We start from the raw sequence: 22,049 nt of genomic DNA, 5'->3' as shown, positions 1-22,049 counted from the left end.
ACTCTTATGAAAGAGTTTAATTGGGTGGCTAACGGTTTCAGAGCTTTAGTCCGTTGTCAGCAGGGTAGGGAGCATGGCGGCACACAGGCAGACATGGTGCTGGAGAAGCTGAGATTCTATGTCTGGATCCAGAGGTAGGCGGAAGAGAGAGACTCTGGGCCTGGCATGGGCTTCTATAACCTCAGAGCCCACCTCCAGTGACACGCTTCTCCAACAAGACCACACCTCCTAATCCTTTTAAATAGTGCCACTCCTTGGTGACCAGACATTCAAATCTACGAGCCTGTGGGGACCGTTCTTATACAAACCACCACACCACCATCCTTTTTTTCTTATTTTTAAAATTTAGATTATTATTTGTTTGTTTATCTGTACCTGGGTGCATTTGCATGTCTGTGGTGCATTTGCATGTCTGTCTGTCTGATCCGTGTGCATATGAGTGCAGTACCTTTGGAGGCCAGAAGAGGGCAGTGGATCCTTTGGTGCTGGGGTTATAGACGGGAGCTGCCCAGTGTGAGCGCTGAGATCCAAACTCCAGTCCTCATGAGTGAGCAGCAAGCACCCTTTAACCACTGAGCCATTTTCTTCTTTTCTTTTTGTTTTTAAAGACAGGGTCTTCCTATATATCCCAGAATGGCCTTGAGCTCACTACGCAGCCCAGGCCATCTCAAAATTATGACCCTTCCACTCCGCCTCCCAAGTGCTGGTCCTGCAGGTGTGCTTTACCAGTCTACCCAATCACCCGTTTTCCAGAAACACCTTCACGTGTGAAGGAAGCCAGTGTTTCAAAGCCACTCAGGTGCCTGGGGTATCCTGCTTGCTCAGGGACCATCCCGGCTTAGCCTAGGGACGACAAGGATGGCAGGAAGGCCATGCAATCTCTTGTCTCAGCTAATTTCTCTTTATAAAAATTAGGCAAAAGTAAACAAATAATGAATAATAAAACCCCCTCCTAATATTCAGGATTTGCCAAACATCTTAGTCAGATCTTTTGTCTTTAGGGTGCTGGCCACCCGCAAGCTGTAGTGTGTTGTTTATCGGCTTCCAGATAAAAGTGCTCCACAATGGTTTAAATAAACTCTGTGGGTCTCGGAGCTGTTAAAAGGTCTAATTTGTCACTTTGCTGCACCACTGTGCATGGATCGCCCCTCCTTTTTTTTTTTTTCTTTTAAAGAGGAGCTTTTGGAAAAGTGTTATACATTATTTATAAGACCGCGTTAGTTATCTGCTTAATACAAATGTCTTTGCTTAATACCCATGCTCTAGGTAATGAAGGCTATAAAAGTGGGAATGAAAGAATACGAGATGGAAAGGTAAGCTGTGTCTCTCTGCATAAAGATTAAAATGTAAAAAAACCCAACCATCTATGTCCCCAAGCAAGTGACAGCTGAGGGGTGGCGCACACTGCGTGCAGACCGAGTGGGATTATGGGCGGCACTGGGATCCCAGGCAGCGAATATGGTCCCTCTGGTGTGGCCGCCACCCTGGCTCCTGGCAGAGTGTTTGATGGTAATGGGCCTTGATAACTTTCCAGGCTGGTTTACTGTCCCATCATTCCGTGCTTGGACTTTGTTTCTGCAGTTTGTGGGGAAACTTTACCAAATAGCCATTATCGTGGCTCCAAAAGCCACTAGTAAAACAGCTTGCCCGCTTTTATGTGTAAACACCACCATTATGTCTGCTGTGCTCGGGTGACTGGGTCCAGGGATGGGTAAGTGGCTCATAAAGCACCCTGGAGAGCCCCATCTGCCTTCAGCACCAGTTAGACTTGCCACATGCAGGCTGGCATGCTCAGGTGCTTCCTGGGGGGTGGGGGGGGGCTTACTGCTACCCATGCTCAAGGAATCCCTTGACTCAGATCATACCCCCACCCTCCCAACCTGCATCCTGGGTCTCCCTCCAGTGACCACACCACTGGAAGCTCTGGGAAGGTGACATTGGGGAGGTGCATCACCCTACCCATCCCAGACTCCCTTTCCTACCTGAGCTTGTAAGCGCTTGGCAGCTGCCACCCCTTTTCCCATGTCCATAGCCCCAAGTCCACCATCAGGCCTGCTTTGTGCCAGGGGCGCTGATGTGTCTTCAAGGGCCCCTGTCTTGGAAGCTGGGCCCACAGTGTGCTGACGTGAGTGGGGTTGGACCTTTGAGATGGGACCCAGTGGGAGGCCCTTATGTCCCTGGCTCTGCTGTACTCAGAGGACTCAGTTCTTGAGAAAGCATTGTTATAAAAAAGAGCCCCCCTGACCACACCCAGATCTCTGGCTCCTTTGTTTGTTTGTTTGTTTGTTTGTTTGTTTGTTTGTTTGTTTGTTGAGACAAGATTTCCCTGTGTATCCCTGGTTGTTCTGGAACTGGCTCTGTAGACCAGGCTGGCCTCGAACTCACAGAGATCCACCTGTCTCTCCCTCTCAAATGCTGAAATTAGAGGCATGTGCCACCACCATCTGGCCCAATTTCTGGCTTCTTAGGAGGCCAAACTGGTGAGCCTGGTCTTGAACTTTTAGCTTCCAAAATTATAAGCCATACAAACTTCTTTTCTTTATAAAATAGCTTGTCTTGGGTCTTTTATTATAGTAACAGAGAAAGGACTACTGTGCTAGCCCATATCCCGTGGCCTTGCTGGCTGCATCCGTGTGAACAGCAGCACAGGCACAGGTAGGGTCAGCAGGGGCCAGCCTGGCACATCTTCTCACTGTGGGCTTGCAGGTGGAGGCCTTTCACAGAGTTTAACCCCGAAAGGGGAGTCGAGTCCTCTCTTCTTGCTCTGAAGGGCATGGAATTGTTAAAATGGCTTTCCTCAGCTGCTGTGATGTCCCAGGAGGGGGCATGTAACAGCTGTCCGTCAAAGCTGAGGCTCTGTCTCACCAAGGACACTGGGGAAGGGCGTGCACAGTCTCTCTGGTTTGCAGTCTGCACAGCATTCCCTCTCCCCACACAGGGATCTGAGGGGGAAGAGAGCTATAGGGCTGGCCCAGGGAGGCAGGAGTGATGAGTCTCTCAGACTGGCACTGCCCCAGAAACCTGTTCTCAGTTGAGTTGACTCATAGTGACCCATAACAGATGCCTCAAATAAAAATAACCAAGAAATCGGAGCAAGAATAGCTCACCTGTGTGTGGGCCTTCGCAGTCTATGCCTGCAGCCAGCTGTGCCCCGGGCTGTCGGGGGTCGGCTCTGGAAGGGACCCCTGACCCTGCTGCAGCTCATAGGCTGAGCTACATGGGCTTTGGGTCTGCGACAAGGAATGTCTTGGCTGTTGTTTTTCAGAAATCTAAAGGACTTATAATAGCAGAATGAGCCCCCAGGCCCTCATCCATTGTTTAGTTTTGTGTTTGTGTTTTGGTTTGCTGGCGTATGTGAACAGTCCAGACATCATGTTGTTTCCCATGTAAATATTTCAGGAGATGTCTCAGTCAGTGAGACTTTTCCCTTCCTATAACCTGCCATTACCTCATCTAACCATATTGACAGTTTAAACAGCTTTCTGTACCTGAGCATCCCACATCACAGATTCAGCCAGCTGTGGCTGGTGCAAACTTTTTTCTTTTAACTTGAATCAGTAAGTGAACATGCGTCGACCTTGACTATCATTTTCCTCTAGGCCACACAGGGTGACAACTGTTGACATAGGGTTAGGTTAGGCCTTATAAATAACCTCCAGTTGATGTGAAGTGTCGGGGGAGAATGTTTGGGTACGAGGGATTTGGGCCCTGGGGAGGCTGGTTGGTATCCACAGGGTTAGAGTCAGCCCCCTTCTTCTGCCGAAGACTGACTGTTTGGTTATTTGATGTATTATATGTGTGAGGGCACATGCATGCCTATGGAGGTAAGAAGATAATCTCTTCTGACCCTTGATTCCCAGGGATCCACCTGATGTGGGTCCTCTGGGAGATGAGTAAATGCTTTTGACGCCTGAGCCCTCCCTCCAGGTCCCTGACTGTAATCTTAGTATTGTCATTTGCATTGATGTAAACCTGTCTTTTTTTCTTTTTGGATTTGTTTTCCTTAAGCCAAGATTCAAACACAGGCTGTGCATTGCCCTAGGCTGTTGGGAATTCTTTTGGAGTTGAGCCCAGGGAGAGCTTGCAGGCTCCCTTTCCTTGGTGACTAGATCCCCGAGTTATGGACAGCCTGAAGCTTAGCTGGCATAGTGGGAGGTGTCTGGCCAGGTGTACAGAGGGTACCAAGTGGACAGATTTCCATGATGGCCAGCTGGCTCTCTCATGTGTACAATGTGTCTCACATCCATCTGTGGCCCATAATAGAAGATCTAGACTTCTAGATTCTAGAGTAGTGGTTCTCAACCTATGGGTTGTGACCCCTTGGGGGGGGGGTCACATATCAGATATTTACATCACAACTCATAACATAGCAAAATTACAGTTATGAAGTAGCAGCAAAATAATTTTATGGTTGGGGGTCAGCACAGCATGAGAAACTGTATTAAAGGGTGGCAGCATTAGGAAGGTTGAGAAGCACTGATCTAGAGGAAAACAGTGTTTGTCTGTGGGCCTCAGCCAATGGGAGCACCTGATCATTGGGCCCCTGAGAGCTCAGCTAAAGGGGCTGGTGGGAATGGGCATGCCCAAGGGAAGAGTGGACGCAGCAGTAACAGGAATGAGCTGCAAAGTCTGCTCCTGAAGGTAGTGGGGAGATGCTTGTCTAAGGATGTCATCACATGAGGATGTCTGCCTAGATTTCAAGAAGGCACTCCTCTGCCCCGTGAAACACTCTTAGTCCCAAGCTCTCTTCTCACAGGCAGGCCTGTCTGTCACTGCCTGGGTCTCTTTCTGTTTCCATTGAACAGAAAGAGTGTGTGTCCATGAGAACCCGAAGATGCCTCAGGAGCCATGTGTCATCTTCCGGCACAGTAACTGGTGTCAGGAAACATGTCTGGGTTGTTTGGATGGATGGATGGATGGATGGATGGAAGGAAGGAAGAGAGAAGAAAAGGATCTGAGCTATTTTTCTACCACCCTGCATACCACTGGAGACTTCAGAATTACTTTCCTAAATTAGAAATCAAAGCGTTCCAAAGCAGGTGTTGTTGGCTACCCAGGGGACATGGCCCTTTTAACACAGGCTGGACTGCTGCCCAGGTAGATCAGGGCGGCCCAAGTGTTACGTGGGCAGTGGACTCATGGGGCCAAAGGAAGTAAGCTTCCTTTTTGTGTGAGCTGATGGTGCCCTGCACTCATGGTGGGCATCCCTCAAATCTGTGGGCCACACAGAGGGGCATGGGGATGGGGCAGGAAGACTCTAAGCCAGGACTGGAAGCTGGGGTAGTGGAGGGCAGCACCTGGACAAATAACTTCACAGACTCAGATGCCAGCTGGAGACCACATTCTAAGCCTTGTCTCCCCCTCCCCCTTTTTAATTATCAGAGATTTATTATACAATCTTGAGGGCATGTTGAAAAAAGTGTAAGCTAGCTGATGTCGTTTATGAAGACACCGCCTTCTCCTCTGTGCTGTGCCTGCCAGCAAGGAAGTGAAAATCATTTTCCAAAATTGAGGTGTAGTAAATTGTGTTAAACCAATAAGACGTTGATGTTTGGACAAATCGGCTCGCCCAGCATCCGACTCCAGGCCCAATCAGGCAGTCCGTTTTAGCACCTCGTATTATTTAATGTTAGTGGTGTAACCGGCTTGTAGCTGGCTGGCACAGGGCTGGCAGCTGAATCAATTACCTGCAAACCCTAATTTAGAGCATGCTCAATTGGCTGTGTAAGCAGGTCCCGGTTCACATTTACTACAAGGAGATTAATAACTTGATGGCATTGACAGCCTGGGACCTTAATTGGGATTGCTGTCTCCTCCACTCCAGCTGTGAAGGGGCCGTTTGGGGCCCTCTCCTAACAGCTGGGGGAGGGGTGATGTGAGGAACTTGAAAGACAGGTTGTGTGGGTATGACCATGTCCCCGTGGCCTCTCCCCCCCCTGCCCCCCCCCCCCCCCCCCGCAGGAATCCCTCCTGGCAGACCCTCAGTCCTGTCTGGGACCCCTCCACTAGGACTGGGTTTCTGGGTTCCTGTCACAGGCTAGCTCACAGTGGTCGCCTCCTGTTTTCTTTTAGGCTGTGTTAATGAAGAACTTGCCCAGCTGTGCCTTTTTAAAATTAAAGGCCTTATTGCTTTTCCTGCCCTTTGGACAAATGGAGTGAGCTCTGTGTCATTTGTCCTCAGGGTGCCTGGCGGGTCCAGATTTGGGGAGCCCAGGGGACTTCATCTCTTCATCACATGCATGCCACACCCCTATACACACCACACTGCCTTCCACACACATCCCTACACCCCCACACTCCCGTGTGCACCACACAAGCATGTCTTCTGTCTGTGTGCACACTGCACACATCCTCCACACACGAGCACATTCCTCCCACATCTCACCTAGACACCCATACACCTCCAGTAACCCCAGCCCCTCCTCATCCTGTGTGGTCCGTCCAGGTCTCCAGGTGCTGACCAAGGGCAAAACCCTAGCCATATTTACTTGAAGCAGGTCAGGTTCTTTGTGTCTTTAAAGGATTAGAAACTTTAGCTCCCATGAGGACAGGAGGGAGGCTGGAGAGCCTGTAGGCACAGCCCCAACCTGCTTCTCCCTGAGGTCAGAGCTGCAGGGGAACAGGCAGCCTGCGGCACATGGGCACTGTGAGCCTGAGTGCATGCCCGCTCTGGGTGGGCAAGCACTGGCTGCTCTGGGAGTCTGCTGGAGCCCGTTCCAGATCCCTGGAGCCAAGAGTTTTCTTGGGTCCTCCTCCTCCCCTCCCCCCCTCCTTCTCCTCCTCCTCTTCCTTCTCTTCCTCCTCCTTCTCTTCCTCCTTCCTCTCCTTCCTCTTGCTCCTCATCCTTTACTTCCTCACCTTCCTCTTATTTTTCTCTTTTCTTTGTTTTTGTTTTTGTTTGTTGATTTTTGTTTTGTTTTTTGAAATAGGCATTTTTGTGTAGCCTTGGCTGCCCTGGAACTCTATATAGACCAGGCTGACCTCGAACTCACAGATCCACCTGCCTTTGCTGGGATTAAAAGTGTGAGGCGCCGCCACCACCCGGCTTTCTTATTCCTTTTTAGTGTCTTGTGGAAATGAAACATAGGACCTTGCACGTAGGCAGAACACTACCACTGAGCCATAACCCCAGCCTTTGATTTTTTTTCAAAGTCTCACTATGTAGCCCAGGCTGACCTGAAATTCAAGGGCCTCCTTGGCTTGCCTCCCAAGTGCTGGTGTTAGACATTCGTCACTGAGCGCAGATACTTGCTTCCCTGTTCATCAGCCCCTCTAGGCAAGACGTCATCTCTGAAGAATGCCCCTGTGCCCATGCTGCCCTCCTCTTGTTCTGCAGCTTGCCCAGATGCTGTCTTCACAGGGCATGAGGTCAGGCCTGGCTTTGTATGTCCACAGCCAGGGTTGGGACTCTCACAGGTCATTCAGTTTTGTTGGTGATAGATGTCACTCAGAGGTGTTTCCTTCCTGGAAGGTTCTGGAGATGCCCAGTTTCCCGATAAGGTACCTTCTGACCTAATCTGGCTTCGGCCTGGGCATAGCTGTTCACCAGTGAAGCTGTCCCTACTTTACTGTCTTTTCCCCCACCCCTGTAAGGATACTTGGGGGTTTTGGGAACAAGTGTGGGGTACAGACTGCTCAGACCTGGGCCCCAGGTAAGAGATGATTGATGGCTCTCCTCTGTGAGCCTGGTTAGCGCCCATAGGTGGTACCAGTACGGTCCCTGTCAGACACACGTGCCCTCAGCCAATGTTGAAGGGCGAGAGCTGTGGATAGCACTGAGAACGCACACCTGGATGTGGAAAGCCCTGCATGGCCTTCGTGGCCTGGTGTGGGCTTTTGCCAGCACTTCCTTGGTAGCCCACGAGGACCGAGGTCAGCAACCCCCCACCCCCCCTCACCCCGAGTGTGCACACGAGTTCGTACAAGCACGTGCTTTCTGTAAACCTAGTCAAGTGATGACAGCACCAGCGGAAGCGGGCATTCGTTCCAGTGCCGGAGGTGTCGCTCCACCAGAGCCCACCCAGTGGGTACCCGGGGCGCCTGTGGCCCTGCACTGCTTCACCACTAAGCACGTCTGTGGATTCAGGGAAGTTGTCTTCCTGGCTTGCTGGGAGATTGTGTCAGGAAAGGGTTGGAATGTTAGCAGCTGCCTTTTAAGCATCTCCCTTGGCTGAGAGGGAGGGAGGGAGGGAGGGAGGGAGGGAGGGAGGGAGGGAGGGAGGGAGGGAGGGAGGGAGGGAGGGGAGGGTAAACCTTTCTGTTTTAGTTTTTCAAATGTCTTTAACATTTTTATTTTATCTCTGTTTATGGGTGTGTCTGTATGTATGCCCTGTGTATATTGAGGGGTCGGGAGGATGTCCCTGGAGGCCAGAAGAAGATATCGAATCCCCTCGAGCTGAAGTTAGAGGTGGTTGTGAGCCACCTGATGCGGGTACTGGAAGCCAAACTTAGGTCTTCTGCAGGAGCAGGAAGTGCTTTTAAGAACAGTGTTAGGTTAGAAGGTTGGGAGCGTAGAGAGTTCTGGGCACACTACAGCGTCTTCACCTTTGCTGACGTTGCTATGGAAACGTCACTGATAGCATGGTTACTGTTAGCTAATCTGTCTCGTTTCCTTAGCTCTGACCCAGTGTCCTTTGCCTGGCCCAGGAGACCCTATAAAACCTAGTGGTGCTGTCCCCTGGAGCTCCTGAGCTGTGACGGTCCCTCTACTGCCCTTGTTTGTGATGCCTTGATGGTTCTCACGAGTCATGCTTGGGTGATGGGGCCTCAGGCTGACAATGGAGCCTCGTGATACTTAGAGGTGAAGTGCCACTCTCCTCAGGAGAGAGCAAGTCCACAGCTGTCACGTGACACGGGTCGCCTGCCTAGTTCCTCCCTGTGAGGTGACTCCATCCCTTCCTGCCCTCTGCATGGTGCTCACTCTGCTGGAAGGCACTGGGCACCAGCTGCACTTAGGCAGCAGGGGTCGGTTCCACCTCCTCCAGGGGCCGCATGGCTTATTTATGAGGCCTCAGTACACGGTACTCTCTTCCCTCCTGGTTATTTATTCAATTTTTTACACTTATTTCTGTTTAGACTCTTCGATGCTTTATTTTAGATTGGGGATGTAATCTGGGCTCCGGCTCTCCATCTCAATGCTCCAGTCATTCTGAGAGTTGGAGGCTCTTGTGCGGCCTCTCATGTCCCTTTGATAAACACCTGTCATTTGCTTTCTGCACACTCCCTGGGCTTTCTTTCTGATTGCATGATGCTCCAGGCTCATCTTGTATATTCTTTGTTCAAGCCCTTGAGGGAATTTTCTCTAAGGAATGATAGTTGCTGTTACTGGAGAATCATGTCAGAAACCAGGATCGGGGGCTGGAGAGACCCACTGCTCTTGCAGAGACCTGAGTTCGGTTCCCAGCACCCATATGGAGGCTCACAGCCATCTGTAACTCCAGTTCCAGGGGATCCATGGGCACCTGCATGCACATTGTGTGTGTGTGTGTGTGTGTGTGTGTGTGTGTGTGTGTGTGTGTGTGTAGAGAGAGTATATGTATATGCATATACATAAAATAATGACTAATTTTTTTTTTAAGAAAGCAATCAAGATTTAGTAGTGGGCACGCCTCAGGTGATTGATGGCAGACTTCTGCACAGAGCCAGTACAGCATCCCAGCACACACTGTTTCGCCAGGGCACATTGTGTGTGTTTGTGTGTGTGTGTGTGTGTGTGTGTGTGTGTGTGTGTGTGTGTGTGTGCGCAGCATCCCAGCACACACTGTTTCGCCGGGGCACATTGTGTGTGTTTGTGTGTGTGTGTGTGTGTGTGTGTGTGTGTGTGTGTGTGTGCAGCATCCCAGCACACACTGTTTCGCCGGGGCACATTGTGTGTGTGTGTGTGTGTGTGTGTGTGTGTGTGTGTGTGTGTGTGTGTGTACAGCATCCCAGCACACACTGTTTCACCGGGGCACATTGTGTGTGTGTGTGTGTGTGTGTGTGTGTGTCTCAGAGGGGGCTGTCTTGTAGTTTCGTGGTTAGAGTTCCTGGGTTTGGGTCCCCGCTGTGTGACGTTGGGCAGGTTGATAGCACTATATCTCCGTTTCCTCATCTGAGGTCTTTGCTAATAACACTTTATGGCCTAGTTGAGTGAACTCATTGAGTTAGATATTGGTACAGAGAACAGATGAGATACAGTGACTTTACTAACCACCATAATGGGGCTGCCTTGTTAGCATTCTCTAGTCTCATTTTATAGTCTCAGAACAGAAGACTTAGCTCCAAACGCCTTTTTCTCCCCCTATCCCTTAGCCATATTTTAAGGTCATAGTTTGGGGCAAGCCCACTTCCACCCCCAGTTTTCTTTTTAGGGGAACAATATATACCCTTGAACGGCAGCAGAGCCCTGTAGTGTGGCCAGAACCTATCTTGCAGTTGGGTTTTCCCAGAGCTCCCTGGTCCAGGCTCCACATCCACAGTTACATTTCCTTTCACTTTCCCTCTATGAATCCATGCGCTTCCTCTATTGATCAGTTTGTAACAGTTGGATCCGCTTTATTGATCTTTTCTTACAATCCGTTCTTAAATTTCTTTTCTGGTTCCGTTGTTTACTTGACTCATGGATTTCCAATTTCATCATTAACTCCTTTCTCTTTCCTTCCCGGTGCGTCTTTTGAACATTCGTCTTGTAACCTGTTGAGATGAATCTTAGTTCTCTCTCCCTTCTCTGGTAATAAATGGATTGAGGCTAATTTTTTGTTATTGAGCACAGCTTTGGTCATATCCTAGTAAGTTTTGATTGATTTGTTTTTTGACCCGAGAAATGTACTAATTTGTTCCAGATTGATGTGTCTGGGTTTTTCTTGGTTAACTTTTTGTTATTAGTTACTGAGTTTGTCACCATTTACAATAAGAAAATGTGGCCTTTGTTTAAAAAAAAAAAATGCAACAAATGAAGTTCATTTTGAGATTTTTCTTTCTGTCGTATTTTATAGTATTTTTGTCAGTAGTTTAAGGAGTACAGAAACTTGTTTGGTTTTTAATTTAGAATGAATATTTTGTGCACACTCATCAGGCTTCTGGTCTCATCTGGCCCCTTCCTCCTCTCTTCTGTCCTTGCATGTGTCCTCAGACCGAGAGATCTGCTTTATGAATTCCCCTCATGAGTGATGAATGGGTCTGTTGCACTCACTTCCAAGATGAGCAGTTGGAGGGATGCGGGTTGCAGGCTGTTTGTGTTTATCATACTCTGCCTTTCAAACTATTTGATCAGAGCCCTTGGTTTTATTTGTATCTGATTTTGTTGGTGGTGTTATATGCTTTCTTTGTGTTGTGTTTCCTGATCTGTCTTTGTTCTTTTGTTTTGTTGAGACGAGATCTTGCTGTGTAGTTAGCCTATCTGCTTCTTCCTCCCGAGTGCTGGGATAAAAGGCAGGTGCCATGACATCTGATTTTTTTTTTTCAGATTTATTTATTTACTTTCATGTGTTTGCATGTTTGTGCACCACATGCATACAGTGCCTGTGAAGACCAGAAGAGGGCATCAGATTTCCCAGAACTGGAGTTTTAGCTAATTGTGAGCTGCCCTGTGGGTACTGGAAACCCAACCTGGTCCTCTGTAAGAGCAGCAAGTGCTCTTAACTGCTGAGCCATCCCCAGCCCCAAGTTTGTTTGTTGGTTTGTTTATTAATTGTTATTTATTTTGTGGTGCTGGGGTTAGATCTTGAGCCTTATGCACACTGGGCCACTGCTGTACCTGCCGGCCCTCCTTTCTTTCTTTCTTTCTTTCTTTCTTTCTTTCTTTCTTTCTTTCTTTCTTTCTTTCTTTCTTTCTTTCTTTCTTTACTTAATTATTTAATTACTTAATTATTTATTTTGGTTTTTCAAGACAGCGTTTCTCTGTGCAGTTTTGGTTCCTGTCCTGGATCACACTCTGTAGCCCAGGCTGGCCTCGAACTCACAGAGATCCGCCTGCCTCTGCCTCCCAAGTGCCGGGATTAAAGGCGTGCACCACCACCTCCCGGCATACTCTATTTTATTTTTGAGGTAGGCTTCTCACTGACCTGAACCATTGTGAAGCCGAGGCTGGCTATCTAGCTCTAGGCTCACAGGCACAGAAACACCATTCCTAGATTTTTTTTTATGGGTTCTGGGACTTGAACTCAGGTCCTCATGCTTGCCAGACAAGCCCTTTGCTGGCTGAGCCCTGCCTCTAGCCCCTCTTCCTTCATTTCGATGTTTTCTGTTGCTTCTGAGTTGGAGTTTATTCCACATAGAAGGGCCTGCCTGTGTCAGCAGCCTGTGTTTCACATTTACTGTGCTGGGCTGGGGTGTAGGTCTGGAGTGTAGGTCTGGGGTAGATCCTTGGCCTAGCGTGTGCAAGGCTCTGGGTTTGGAAGACCAGCATTGCAAGAAAACAGCAACAACAAAACAAAACAAAAACCCCAGAGAGTGTCTTACCCGGCGCATTTACTGAGGGAACAGCGTGCCCATTCTCTTCCCTGCCGTTCCTGCTTTCTGGTTTCTGTTTTAACTTTAGAGCTTTGAAGTGTCCTCTGTGCTCTTTCAGATGCCTCCCACTCTCTGCGGAGTCACCTGTAAATTAAGAAGCAGATGACTTGCACTTCTCTGTTGTCTCTGTGTTACAATTAAGTTCCTATCTGTCTCAATTAAGGAATTGGAAATTGAGCATACACTTGCCTTTTAATCCCTTTTTCTTTTACCTCCTAGTGGTGTGGTTTTGTGGTGGGTTTTATATGACTTACATTTCCTTGAATTGTTTTCCATGTGTATATTTTTTTATAGTGATTAAAAACTTGTGTTGCTAAAATTCCTTCCCTGGGGGAGACATAAATAGCATCTACTCTTTCTCCTAAGGTCCCAATGACAAACTGAGGTACTAGTTCATCAGAGGTCACTCTGGGGAACCAGTGGGTTTATTGAGCTTATAGAGCAATGGGTGGGGGTTACAGGCAAGAGCATGGGTGACCCTCAAGCAGCTACTCTGGAAGGTCTGCACCCCGTATGCATAATATCCTCCCCATGGCTGCATACATGGAGAACGCTTCTCTAGTCCTTCCCAGCCTGTGTCCTTCTGACCCCCCCCCCAAGGCTCCATGTGATCAGGGCAGAATTGGACACACTGATTGGCAGGAGTGGGAGGACATTCTGGTGAGGGTCAAATGACCCTCCTCACCTCTCCTCAGATCTGTGAGGGAGTGTCCCCAGTAAGCCCCTGTGATAGCTCTGTGGTGGGCACAGCCGAACTCAAGAAGATGGCAGCAGTTTGGCTTAGGGGACACTTGCGGCTACCTCAGTAGAGGCATCTGTGGCCTTTACTCACAAGCCTCGTGCTTGGTTCACGTGTGTCACACGTGGGAAAATCTTTTGTCATCAGAAATGACATAAACGGGTTTTGAATCTTTGTTCCCAAAATAATGGAAGTCTTCGACAAGTTCCACACCTGCTCTTTTCTGGAGAACTATCAGTCTTCTTGCCTAGACAGATGCCCCTAGGAGTCTTAGGGGAGATGGTACTTCCCATGGCTCGGCCTTGGTGCTGTTCGGATGGAGGACTGCACTCAGAGAGTCTGAGGGTTAATCAGTGCACCTGCAGCCATTGGAAGACCAAGTTTAGGGAGGCTCTAGAGCCTAGGTCCAAGCAGGGCCCTGGTAAAGCTCCCAGTGGGTGGCCCCTCATCTCTTAGGTAGCAAGATTCAGAGCAATGGGTTCTGACTTCAGCCCATCAACACTGGCCAGAGGAGCAACCACATCCAACACAGAGCAGATGAGGAGAAGGAGGGGCAGCCTGCAGGCTGTAACTTGTGTGACAGACTTGTGGAGTCGGGAATACGTGGTTGTCAGCAAGGCTGTTCTGCCTCAGTATCCTGGGCCAGTAGTCCTCCCAAGTGGTAGTATCACATGGCACATGACTATTGCCATTACCCTGGCCACTCGCCGGCAGCAAGCCTTTAAGCCCTTGGGTCAGGAGATCTTAGGCCTGTGACAGAATGGTTTATCGCGCCACTCTGAACAAGTCCTCCGAACCCCCATCTCTCTGTGGCTTCCCTCTGTGTTATTAGAAGTAATATGGTGGCCCTCTGTGGCAGAAGCCATGCCCACAGGCCGGGCTGTCTCTGCAAGCCCTGTCTTTGTCTCTGGTGGGTCTTTGAAGTCCCTGTTCTCGCAGACTGGGGTTCTGCATGGCACTGCTGCCCTTTCTCTTGCTCATGTAAGAACCCGACTCTGCCAAATATGAACGACCATAGCCCAGAAATATTGATTGCGTTTACCCTGAATGGCGTTTCACTGCGGAAGAGGTTACATTGAAATTATAGTCACCAAACAAAAGAAAGGTGCATATCAACACATTACATTGGTCGGGACCGTGAGATGGGGAATCTTTAGGTTCCTGACGTGTTCTAGCAGTCTTAGCTTCTGGGGTGGTGGAGGCTAGGGGTCTCCAGAGCCTAGCTCTGCATTCTGAGAAGTTTCCCTGTTCGTCAATTACAGGAGTCAAGGCAGCTGGCCCTTCGTGGTAACCCAGGGTCATTTGGCTCTAGGCTTCTTCAGTCACTGTGCTCTGCTCTGTCAAGGTCAGTCGATCTGCAAGATCGTTAATAGACGCACCTCTTCAGAGACCTCCATTTTGTGCAGGATCCTCCTTCCATACCTGGGGGTGGTTCCAGGTCCACTTCCTATAACCTTCTTTCCCCTGGTCTCCGCTGAGGTGAATGGCTGGCGTTTCGTGACTTAACCCTCTCCCAGTTGGAGCCCATTATGACTGCTCCCACCCCTAACTCCCCATCCCACACTCACCAACACTGGAGGAGAGTATTCCCAGTGCCGCACAGAAACAGGCAAAGAGGTGCGCCAGGATCCAGACCTGGGACGCAGGCACAGGAGACGTACGGCTCACTTCCTTTTCCCCCAGCACAGGTGGGGCTGTCACAGCCCCACTGGTGGGAGCAGGACCTCGCAATCTGGCCCAACTGGCTGATGTTGTACGTGGGCATGAAGGGGCAGAGGATGATATTGAATCAAGTCTCAGGAATGTTCAGGATCATGCACAGAGCTTTACAAGATGGAGGTTATGGGAATGTAGCTATCTTTGGTAGAATGAAACATTTCTCACATGCTGGAGGCTGTCTCTAAACTTCCTCTCATTCTGCATAGGGAGTGTCTTAGTTTTGTTTTGTTTTTTTCCCACTGTGACTAAAAACCTGATGATATCGACATGAGAAAAGATGGGTTTTGTCTCACAGTTTTGGAGATTGGCCTTGCTTCCAAGCCGTGGTGGAAGTGTGTGGAGAGCAAAGTTGCTCGCCTATGGAAGCCAAGAAGCAGAACCCAAGGGAAAGAAGGACAGGCTGTATTCATTGACTTCTTCCTCCAGCCAGCCCCACCCCCTCAACCCCAGATATAGGATCATTGGTGACAAGATGGTGTCCTAGTATCCATCAACTGTCAGCAGGGCCACCTGCTGGGCCAGAGCCTACCACACAGGAGCTTTTGGGGAGACATTTCATATTTTACCACAACACAGGCTGTGGCTCTGGTTCCGTCTGCTCGGCAGACCAAGAACCCGCAGGTGGGCCCTGGACACCTTCCGCAAGTACTCAGGTACAGAAGAAAGGGTGAGCATTTGAGATGTGAACAGGCTGTGAGAGCGAACCCCCAAAGTCTAAGGAGTCGGGAGTGAGCTGCCTATGCGGCCCCCTTCCTCCAAACTCCCCACCAGCTGGCGGTGGCATTGGCTGTCTTTCTTTTAGGGCAGCTATCTGGTGGACTTTGGCCCCGAGAGCCAATTTCTGGGGTGGTTACCTAGGCCTCTCACACTGTGTTGGCACCCTCCTGCTAAGCCACACCCCTGGTCCTCTGCTTGCTTCTTTTAACTTTTGAAGCAGGGTCTCGCTAAGTTGTCCAGACCATCCTTGAACTCACTCCCTAGCTTAAGCCTTGAATGTGTGATCTCCTGCCTCTGCCTCCGTAGCTGGAGCGACAGATCCACTGGGCCTCCTCCATGAGGACTTTCTTATCATGGTAAAGGTTCTGGTAACCTCAGGGCTCTGCTCAATAGGCAGCCTCAGTTTGGTCCATACAGTGTTGTTGTTTTATTTTTAATAATATGTTTTTTGAAATTGTAATTGTATTACATCATTTCTCTTCTCTTTCTTTTTCCATTCCAACCCCTTCCGTAGGGGAGAGGTCTCGGTCTCTCTCTCTCTCTCAAATCATGACCCCTTTTTCTTGCTTGTTCATTTGGTTTAATTGAGTCAGTGATTAAAAATCAGATTTTCCCAGCTTTCTCAGGAAGAGCAGCACAGTTAGCAACCTTGAGTTAGAACCCCACAGAGCAGTGACCTCTGAGTGGTGACAGCAGCGTCAGGTGCAGGACATGGCCCCCCCAGCCCCTCCTAGCCCCACCCCCACCCCAACACCCCAGGCTGACTTTCCATCATACTCAGAATGTTGATTCTCTCCTAGGTTTAAAAAAGAGAAAAAAATGTCTCATACTGATGTCTCCTTCAAGAGGAGGTCAGGGTAGGAGAAGGAACGAGTCTAAAGGGTCACTTATTTTTAAAAAGGAACGGCAGTGCTGTGGGTGAAAATAAAAAGGCTTTGTTTTCTACCTAAATACCCAGTGGGTTCTGCTCCTGCCAGGGCCTCCAGGCCTCCGAGTTGCCCTGCTCCCACCCCAGGAACCCCCCCCCTTCCTAACACACTCCCGAAGAAGCCCCCTGGTGGGGTGTGTAGGTCCCAAGCCCATCAGAGGGGCTGGGTCCTCCCTCCTTGGACCGTGGGGAGCACTGTGCTGTGGGGGGTCTGCAGGATTGCCCCAGAGGAGAGGTGATATCAATTTGGCTTCTGGAGCAGGCAGACGGTTACGATTAGCTGCCAGCTTCCTTGCCGATTTTTAGAGAATTCTCATCCAGACCTTGTACACGCCAGTGCAAAACGACGCTCCCTGTGGGAGCAATTATTCTGGGCTGGGAGTTTTTCCCTCCCAGCTCTGGATTCTGTGCACGTCATGATGGGTTTAACCCTGGAACTTTGAAAGGCGTTTCCGTATCTGCCAGTAGACACATCTGCTCCTGAGACCTGGAGTTAGTTTTTGAGAGGGACGGGGGTGGGGGGGCTTCCTCCTGCAGAGACCCCAGTTTCTGGGACAGTGGCGCCTCCGAGACCATGCTAGAGCCTCTGCCCTGCCCATGGCTCAGGCTGTGTTTGGCTTTCCTCAGTCAAGGAGAATGGTGTGAACCCCTGGCTTCTGTGAGCAGCCACAGTGGAACCCAGACTTCCTTCCCCGTGGCTACCCCAGAGCAAGTAGATGAAGAGTGCCCGGGGCAGTCAGTCAGCAGGCCAGGCCACCTCCCCCTGCTTAGCCACCATACCTGAAGCTGCCACACAGTGAGGGACTCCCCACTCACTGGAAAGTCTGAAGAGGTTCTGACACCCCAGGAGCCAGCTGCTGATGGTGGTGGATAATGCCTGCTGTTGTTCACGGGCCCCGGGCCAGGGGACTGCTTGGCAGGATCCTGCCCTGGCTGCAGGAATGGTGTTGTGTTTATGAGGTATCCTGGGCTGTAGCAACTTTAGGAGCCTGGTAGGGCTATGGGGGACCAGAAGGGACCTATAGCAGTAGCCTGCTGCTTGCAGACCTAGCCAGGTGCTTTCATGAATTCTACAGACTTTAACAAGCTGGTTCTGTGCTAGAAGAGTCCATGTCCTCACCTCTCCATCCCTGCCTGACCCTGCGTTTTCCTAGGCTGCAGTCTCTCTCTCTCTCTCTCTCTCTCTCTCTCTCAGAACAACTCACTTTGGCTCGTGCTCTCTCTCTCTCTCTCTCTCTCTCTCTCTCTCACACACACACACACACACACACACACACACACACACCTTTTAGCACTCATTCTGCAGCACTCGGGGTCCTTATTTAGGCAATCCTGGCCTTCTCTGTGGCTGGCCTGGGTTAGTGCTGTCCTCGTGTCACACAGGCGTCGAGAGCAGCAGCACTGTGGCCTGCTCAGGGCCCTCTTTGGGGCATTCCATCTAGGAGCAGGTGTGTTGTCGCACTCCTGGAATAGAGTTCCTGGGGCTGCTTCGTAGAAGGCTCTTCATGTCTCCCTGCCCGCTGCCATCCATGCAGGTGCCTGGGTGGCTGAACCTGGCTAAGCTTCGTTTGTGATGGTCTGTTTTCTGCTTGTTCGTCCAGGCAACAGCAGCAGGCTCAGTTCCTTCCTAGACAGGTGATGGCAGTGCAAAGAGATTCATCTGCAAGCTGCAAGGCTTCCTGTAGGTGGGGAAAGCCTGACTACCACTGTGAAGGGAGAGGGCTGAGTCTTCCTGCAGGGCCTCACTTGGGATGAGCAGCCGAGGCTGAGCATGCCCTGTGGTGGGCTGAGGGCTGTCCAGGCAAGGGGGTACCAACAGCAGGGCTGGGGATGATGTTCCTTTGGGATACAGTATGCAAACAGGGTGCCTCCTCCTCCTCACTTCAGCTGGTTGGCATATGCCTGAGGTTGTCGGTGGGATTGTGCAAGAGATAGCAGGGGCGTGGCCTGACTTGCACACTCAAGCTACACAAGCCTCGTCCGTTCCACACCTGAAAACACTGCAGAGAGCGTGTGGCTGCAGGGTGAGCCAGAGCAGCGGTGGCGGCAGCAGCAGCGGCAGCAGCAGCGTGCTGGCCCGCGCCTGCCTCCCTGATGCCGGCTTATGCAGAAGCAGCTTTCACAGTCTATATTTCTAGCAACAGTCAGAGTCTTTGAATCATTTATCTCGGCAGCTCTTCTTAAAGCCAGAGAAAGGTGGGAATTCATCTGGGTCCCGAGAAAAGAGCCTAGGAGAAAAAAGTGTCTGGTGGCTGCCGTGATGGGTGGCGTGCCTGGAGATAGGGCTGGTGGCTGGGAGATCAAACAGCTGAGAAATGGTTTTGTAGGAAGAACCTGGGGAATTCTAAGTAGATAATGAGGAGTGACTTTCTTTTGATTTACAGCAAGGCTTGGCAATCAATCTAGAATGCTTTGAAGAGGAAAGAAGTGAATCCAACAGGCTCAGAATCTGGCTGGGACCAGTAGCTCTGGGGGGTGGGGGTCAGAACCCCAGCGAGGGACAAGCAGGTCCTCTCCTGTCTCCTGACATAATCCAGGTCTCTCTTCCTTGCTGTGTCAGGGACTGGCCTGGAGAAGAGGGCTCCTATGTCTTTTTACTGACTCTGGCTGAGGTATTAACTTTGACCTAGGTAGAATTCTAGTTTAGAATTCAGGGTGATTCAGGTCCCTGTGATTTGTGGCTAGAGCCTACAAACCACATCATATTAGGGGACTTACATCATATCGGGGACCCTTCTGTCATCCCTCTGGCTTAGAGGTACAGGTATTAGTCAACTCAGACTTCTATAACAAAATACCACAGACTAGAAGATTTAACAACAGAAATTTATTTCTCATGACCCTGGAAGCTGGCAGTTCAGAATCAAGTCAAACCATGCCCAGTTTGGTCTTGTTTGTTTTCTTGTTAAATCATTGTCTATTTTGTGAGGTTTAAATGGTGAAAAAGGATTGTGTAGGGCTGTCAAGACAGCTTAGTGAGTATAGACCCTTGTCACAAAACCTGATATCCTGAGTTCCATCCCTGGGACCCATGTGGTGGAAGAGGAGAACTAACTCCCTAAAGTTGTCCTCTGACCTCCACATGGGTGCCCCCCTAAAATAAATACATGTATGATAGGGAGTAATTTTTTTTCAGTGCTTAAAGTTTCATTTATAAAGTCAGGATTTGGAATACAAGGACTTTATCACGTTTACCCCACAGCTACCCACCTCGGTCTGGATTTGTTGAGAACTCACGGTGCTGTGTATTCGGTAGATTAGACATTGTGAGACCAAACCAGGAACAATATACCTTACAAGTTAATGGGAGACCAAAACGGAAAATATACCTTGCAGGTTAAGGGTTCTGTGTGCAGTTAGATAGTTACAAATCAGTTCCTCTTTGTCCTATGTTAAGTCCTTCATGCCCAGTTTTTTATGTGGTGCTGGGACCTGAACTCAGGTCCTCATATTTATGCAAGCAAACACTCTTACCAACTGAGCCATCTCTCTGGCCCCATGTCTGTGTCTGTAAATCCATGTCTCCAAATACAGTCACATTTTCTAGGATCTGGGGACCCCCATGTGTGAATCAAGTCGGAGCACTGTTCATTGGACAACAGCGCCTCTGTAACCTGCAGAAACCTGCATAGGACCTTGCTTACTGCTATATACTTCTGGCTCAGCATCATCCACCTTCTAACACATGGGTTCCTTGAGAGCCCAGAAGAGGGCACTTAGTCTATTATTATCATCATGGCAGAGAGCATGCCACTGTGACAGTAGCTAAGAGCTACATCCTGATCTGTAGGCAGCGGGTGGGAAGAGGCCGAAAAAAAGACAGACACTCTGTGTCTGATGTGAGCGCGTTTGAAACCTCAAAGCCCACCTCTAGTGACACACTTCTCCAACAAGGCCACACCTCCTAATCCTTCTCACACAGTGCCACTCTCTGTGGGTTAAGCATTCATATATATATATGAGCCTATGGGGCCATTCTCATTCAAACCACCACAGAGGAGAAATGTACATAGTAAAAGCCATCTTTATCCATGAAAATAAGGAGCTGGCATCGTACCTGCCAGGTGATGGGAAGGTGTGCAGTAGAAAGAGTGAGAGAGGCCTTCTGGGGAGGAGAAGAGTGGACAACAGAGCCAATTCTCAGCAGGACTCACAGCACGTGAGCTGGACTGCAGTCCCGTCAGCTGAGGCTCTGAGTGGCCAGGAGATGGAGGGAAGATGGGGAGGAGGCTGGTGAGTGGAGATGTGCAAGCTGAGGTTCTCTCCTATATGAAGTGGGTACTGGGGTGAGAAAAAAAGGGAGAATGCTAGTGAGGGCCAGCTGCCAGCTGGTGGCCTTGGCAGGTGAACATGGCCTGTGGCCCTCCCCAACACACACACACACACACACACACACATACACACACACACACACACTCACACTCTCGAGGGGGTGGTGGTGGGATACCTGTGAGGATACCCATCAATATACCTGTGTCTGCACTACTCTCGAGTCAGACCATGCTGCTTCCATTTATTTATTATTCCAAAGTCCATGGACATGGTTATGAGGAACACAGTTGGACTTTCCATCTGTGTGATGTGATGGAAGCCACTTAAGGGAGGAAAGGTTTATTTTGGCACAAAGTTTAATGTGGCTTCATATTTTGATAAACCAGGAAGCAGAGAGCTTGGGTAGGAAGCAGATGTGGGTATAATCTTCTTCAAGGACTCGCCCACTGGTCTATATCAGTCAGCTGGAAACCTTGTTCCAAAGGTCTCAAAACTTCCCCAAACAGTGCCTAATGGGGGCATTTCAGACTCCACAACAACAGTTCTTGGGACTTCCAGTGGACATTGCCAAAGACCTGTTTACAGGCCAGCTCTGGTCTGTGCCCCATATGTGTCTGTAATTAAATAAGGGTGTGATCCATCAAATATTCAAAGCAACCCTGTTAAGCTCCTTTAATGGGTGAAGGACAAAGAGGCTGAGTAATTTGTCCATGCTCATGCCAGGGGCAAGTTGAGGAGCTAGGATTTGAAGATTGGCTGTCACCCCTAGGGCCTACTGCAGGGCCTACTGTGAGGCCTGATGCCTACTGGGTACCGTGACGTATTCCCATGAAGAGAAGGGATGAGGCTGCATGGGGAACCCTCACTAGGCACATGTCAGGGTGGCCGCTCAGGGCAACATCAGTCACCTGGGTCTGTATGGCCTTCTAGCAGCCATGCTTCCTGGGGATGTGGTTGTCACAGCCCAGTGGTTATCGAGGAATCAGGTCCACACTGCTGGGATGGCAGATAAAGGGCATGTTGTTGGTGTTGCAATGAGGTATGTGTGCCAGTTGGTCCCCAGGGTCAGAAAAAGGCCACAGCCCCACCAGAAAGATGTTAAATGTCTGTATGTATTTCTGCAGAGGCCATCTCAGGAAGTCCAGGGCTTCACAGAAGCAGCAGAAACCACCGGGTTCATTTTTC

General features: G+C 49.8%; 1 protein-coding gene across 1 annotated transcript in view; it reads left to right on the top strand.

Moving 5' to 3' along the window:
- The window catches only part of Pepd (peptidase D), a 136,207-nt gene that overhangs the window by 59,301 nt on the left and 54,857 nt on the right, over positions 1-22,049 (top strand). Inside the window, exon 9 of the mRNA XM_006985003.4 lies at positions 1,267-1,313. Within this exon, the coding sequence (XP_006985065.1) occupies positions 1,267-1,313 (47 nt within the window). The remainder of the gene's footprint in view (positions 1-1,266; positions 1,314-22,049) is intronic.

Source organism: Peromyscus maniculatus, chromosome 1, assembly GCF_049852395.1.
Source record: "Peromyscus maniculatus bairdii isolate BWxNUB_F1_BW_parent chromosome 1, HU_Pman_BW_mat_3.1, whole genome shotgun sequence".
NCBI lineage: Eukaryota > Metazoa > Chordata > Mammalia > Rodentia > Cricetidae > Peromyscus > Peromyscus maniculatus.
This window is presented reverse-complemented; position numbering and strand designations above follow the sequence as displayed.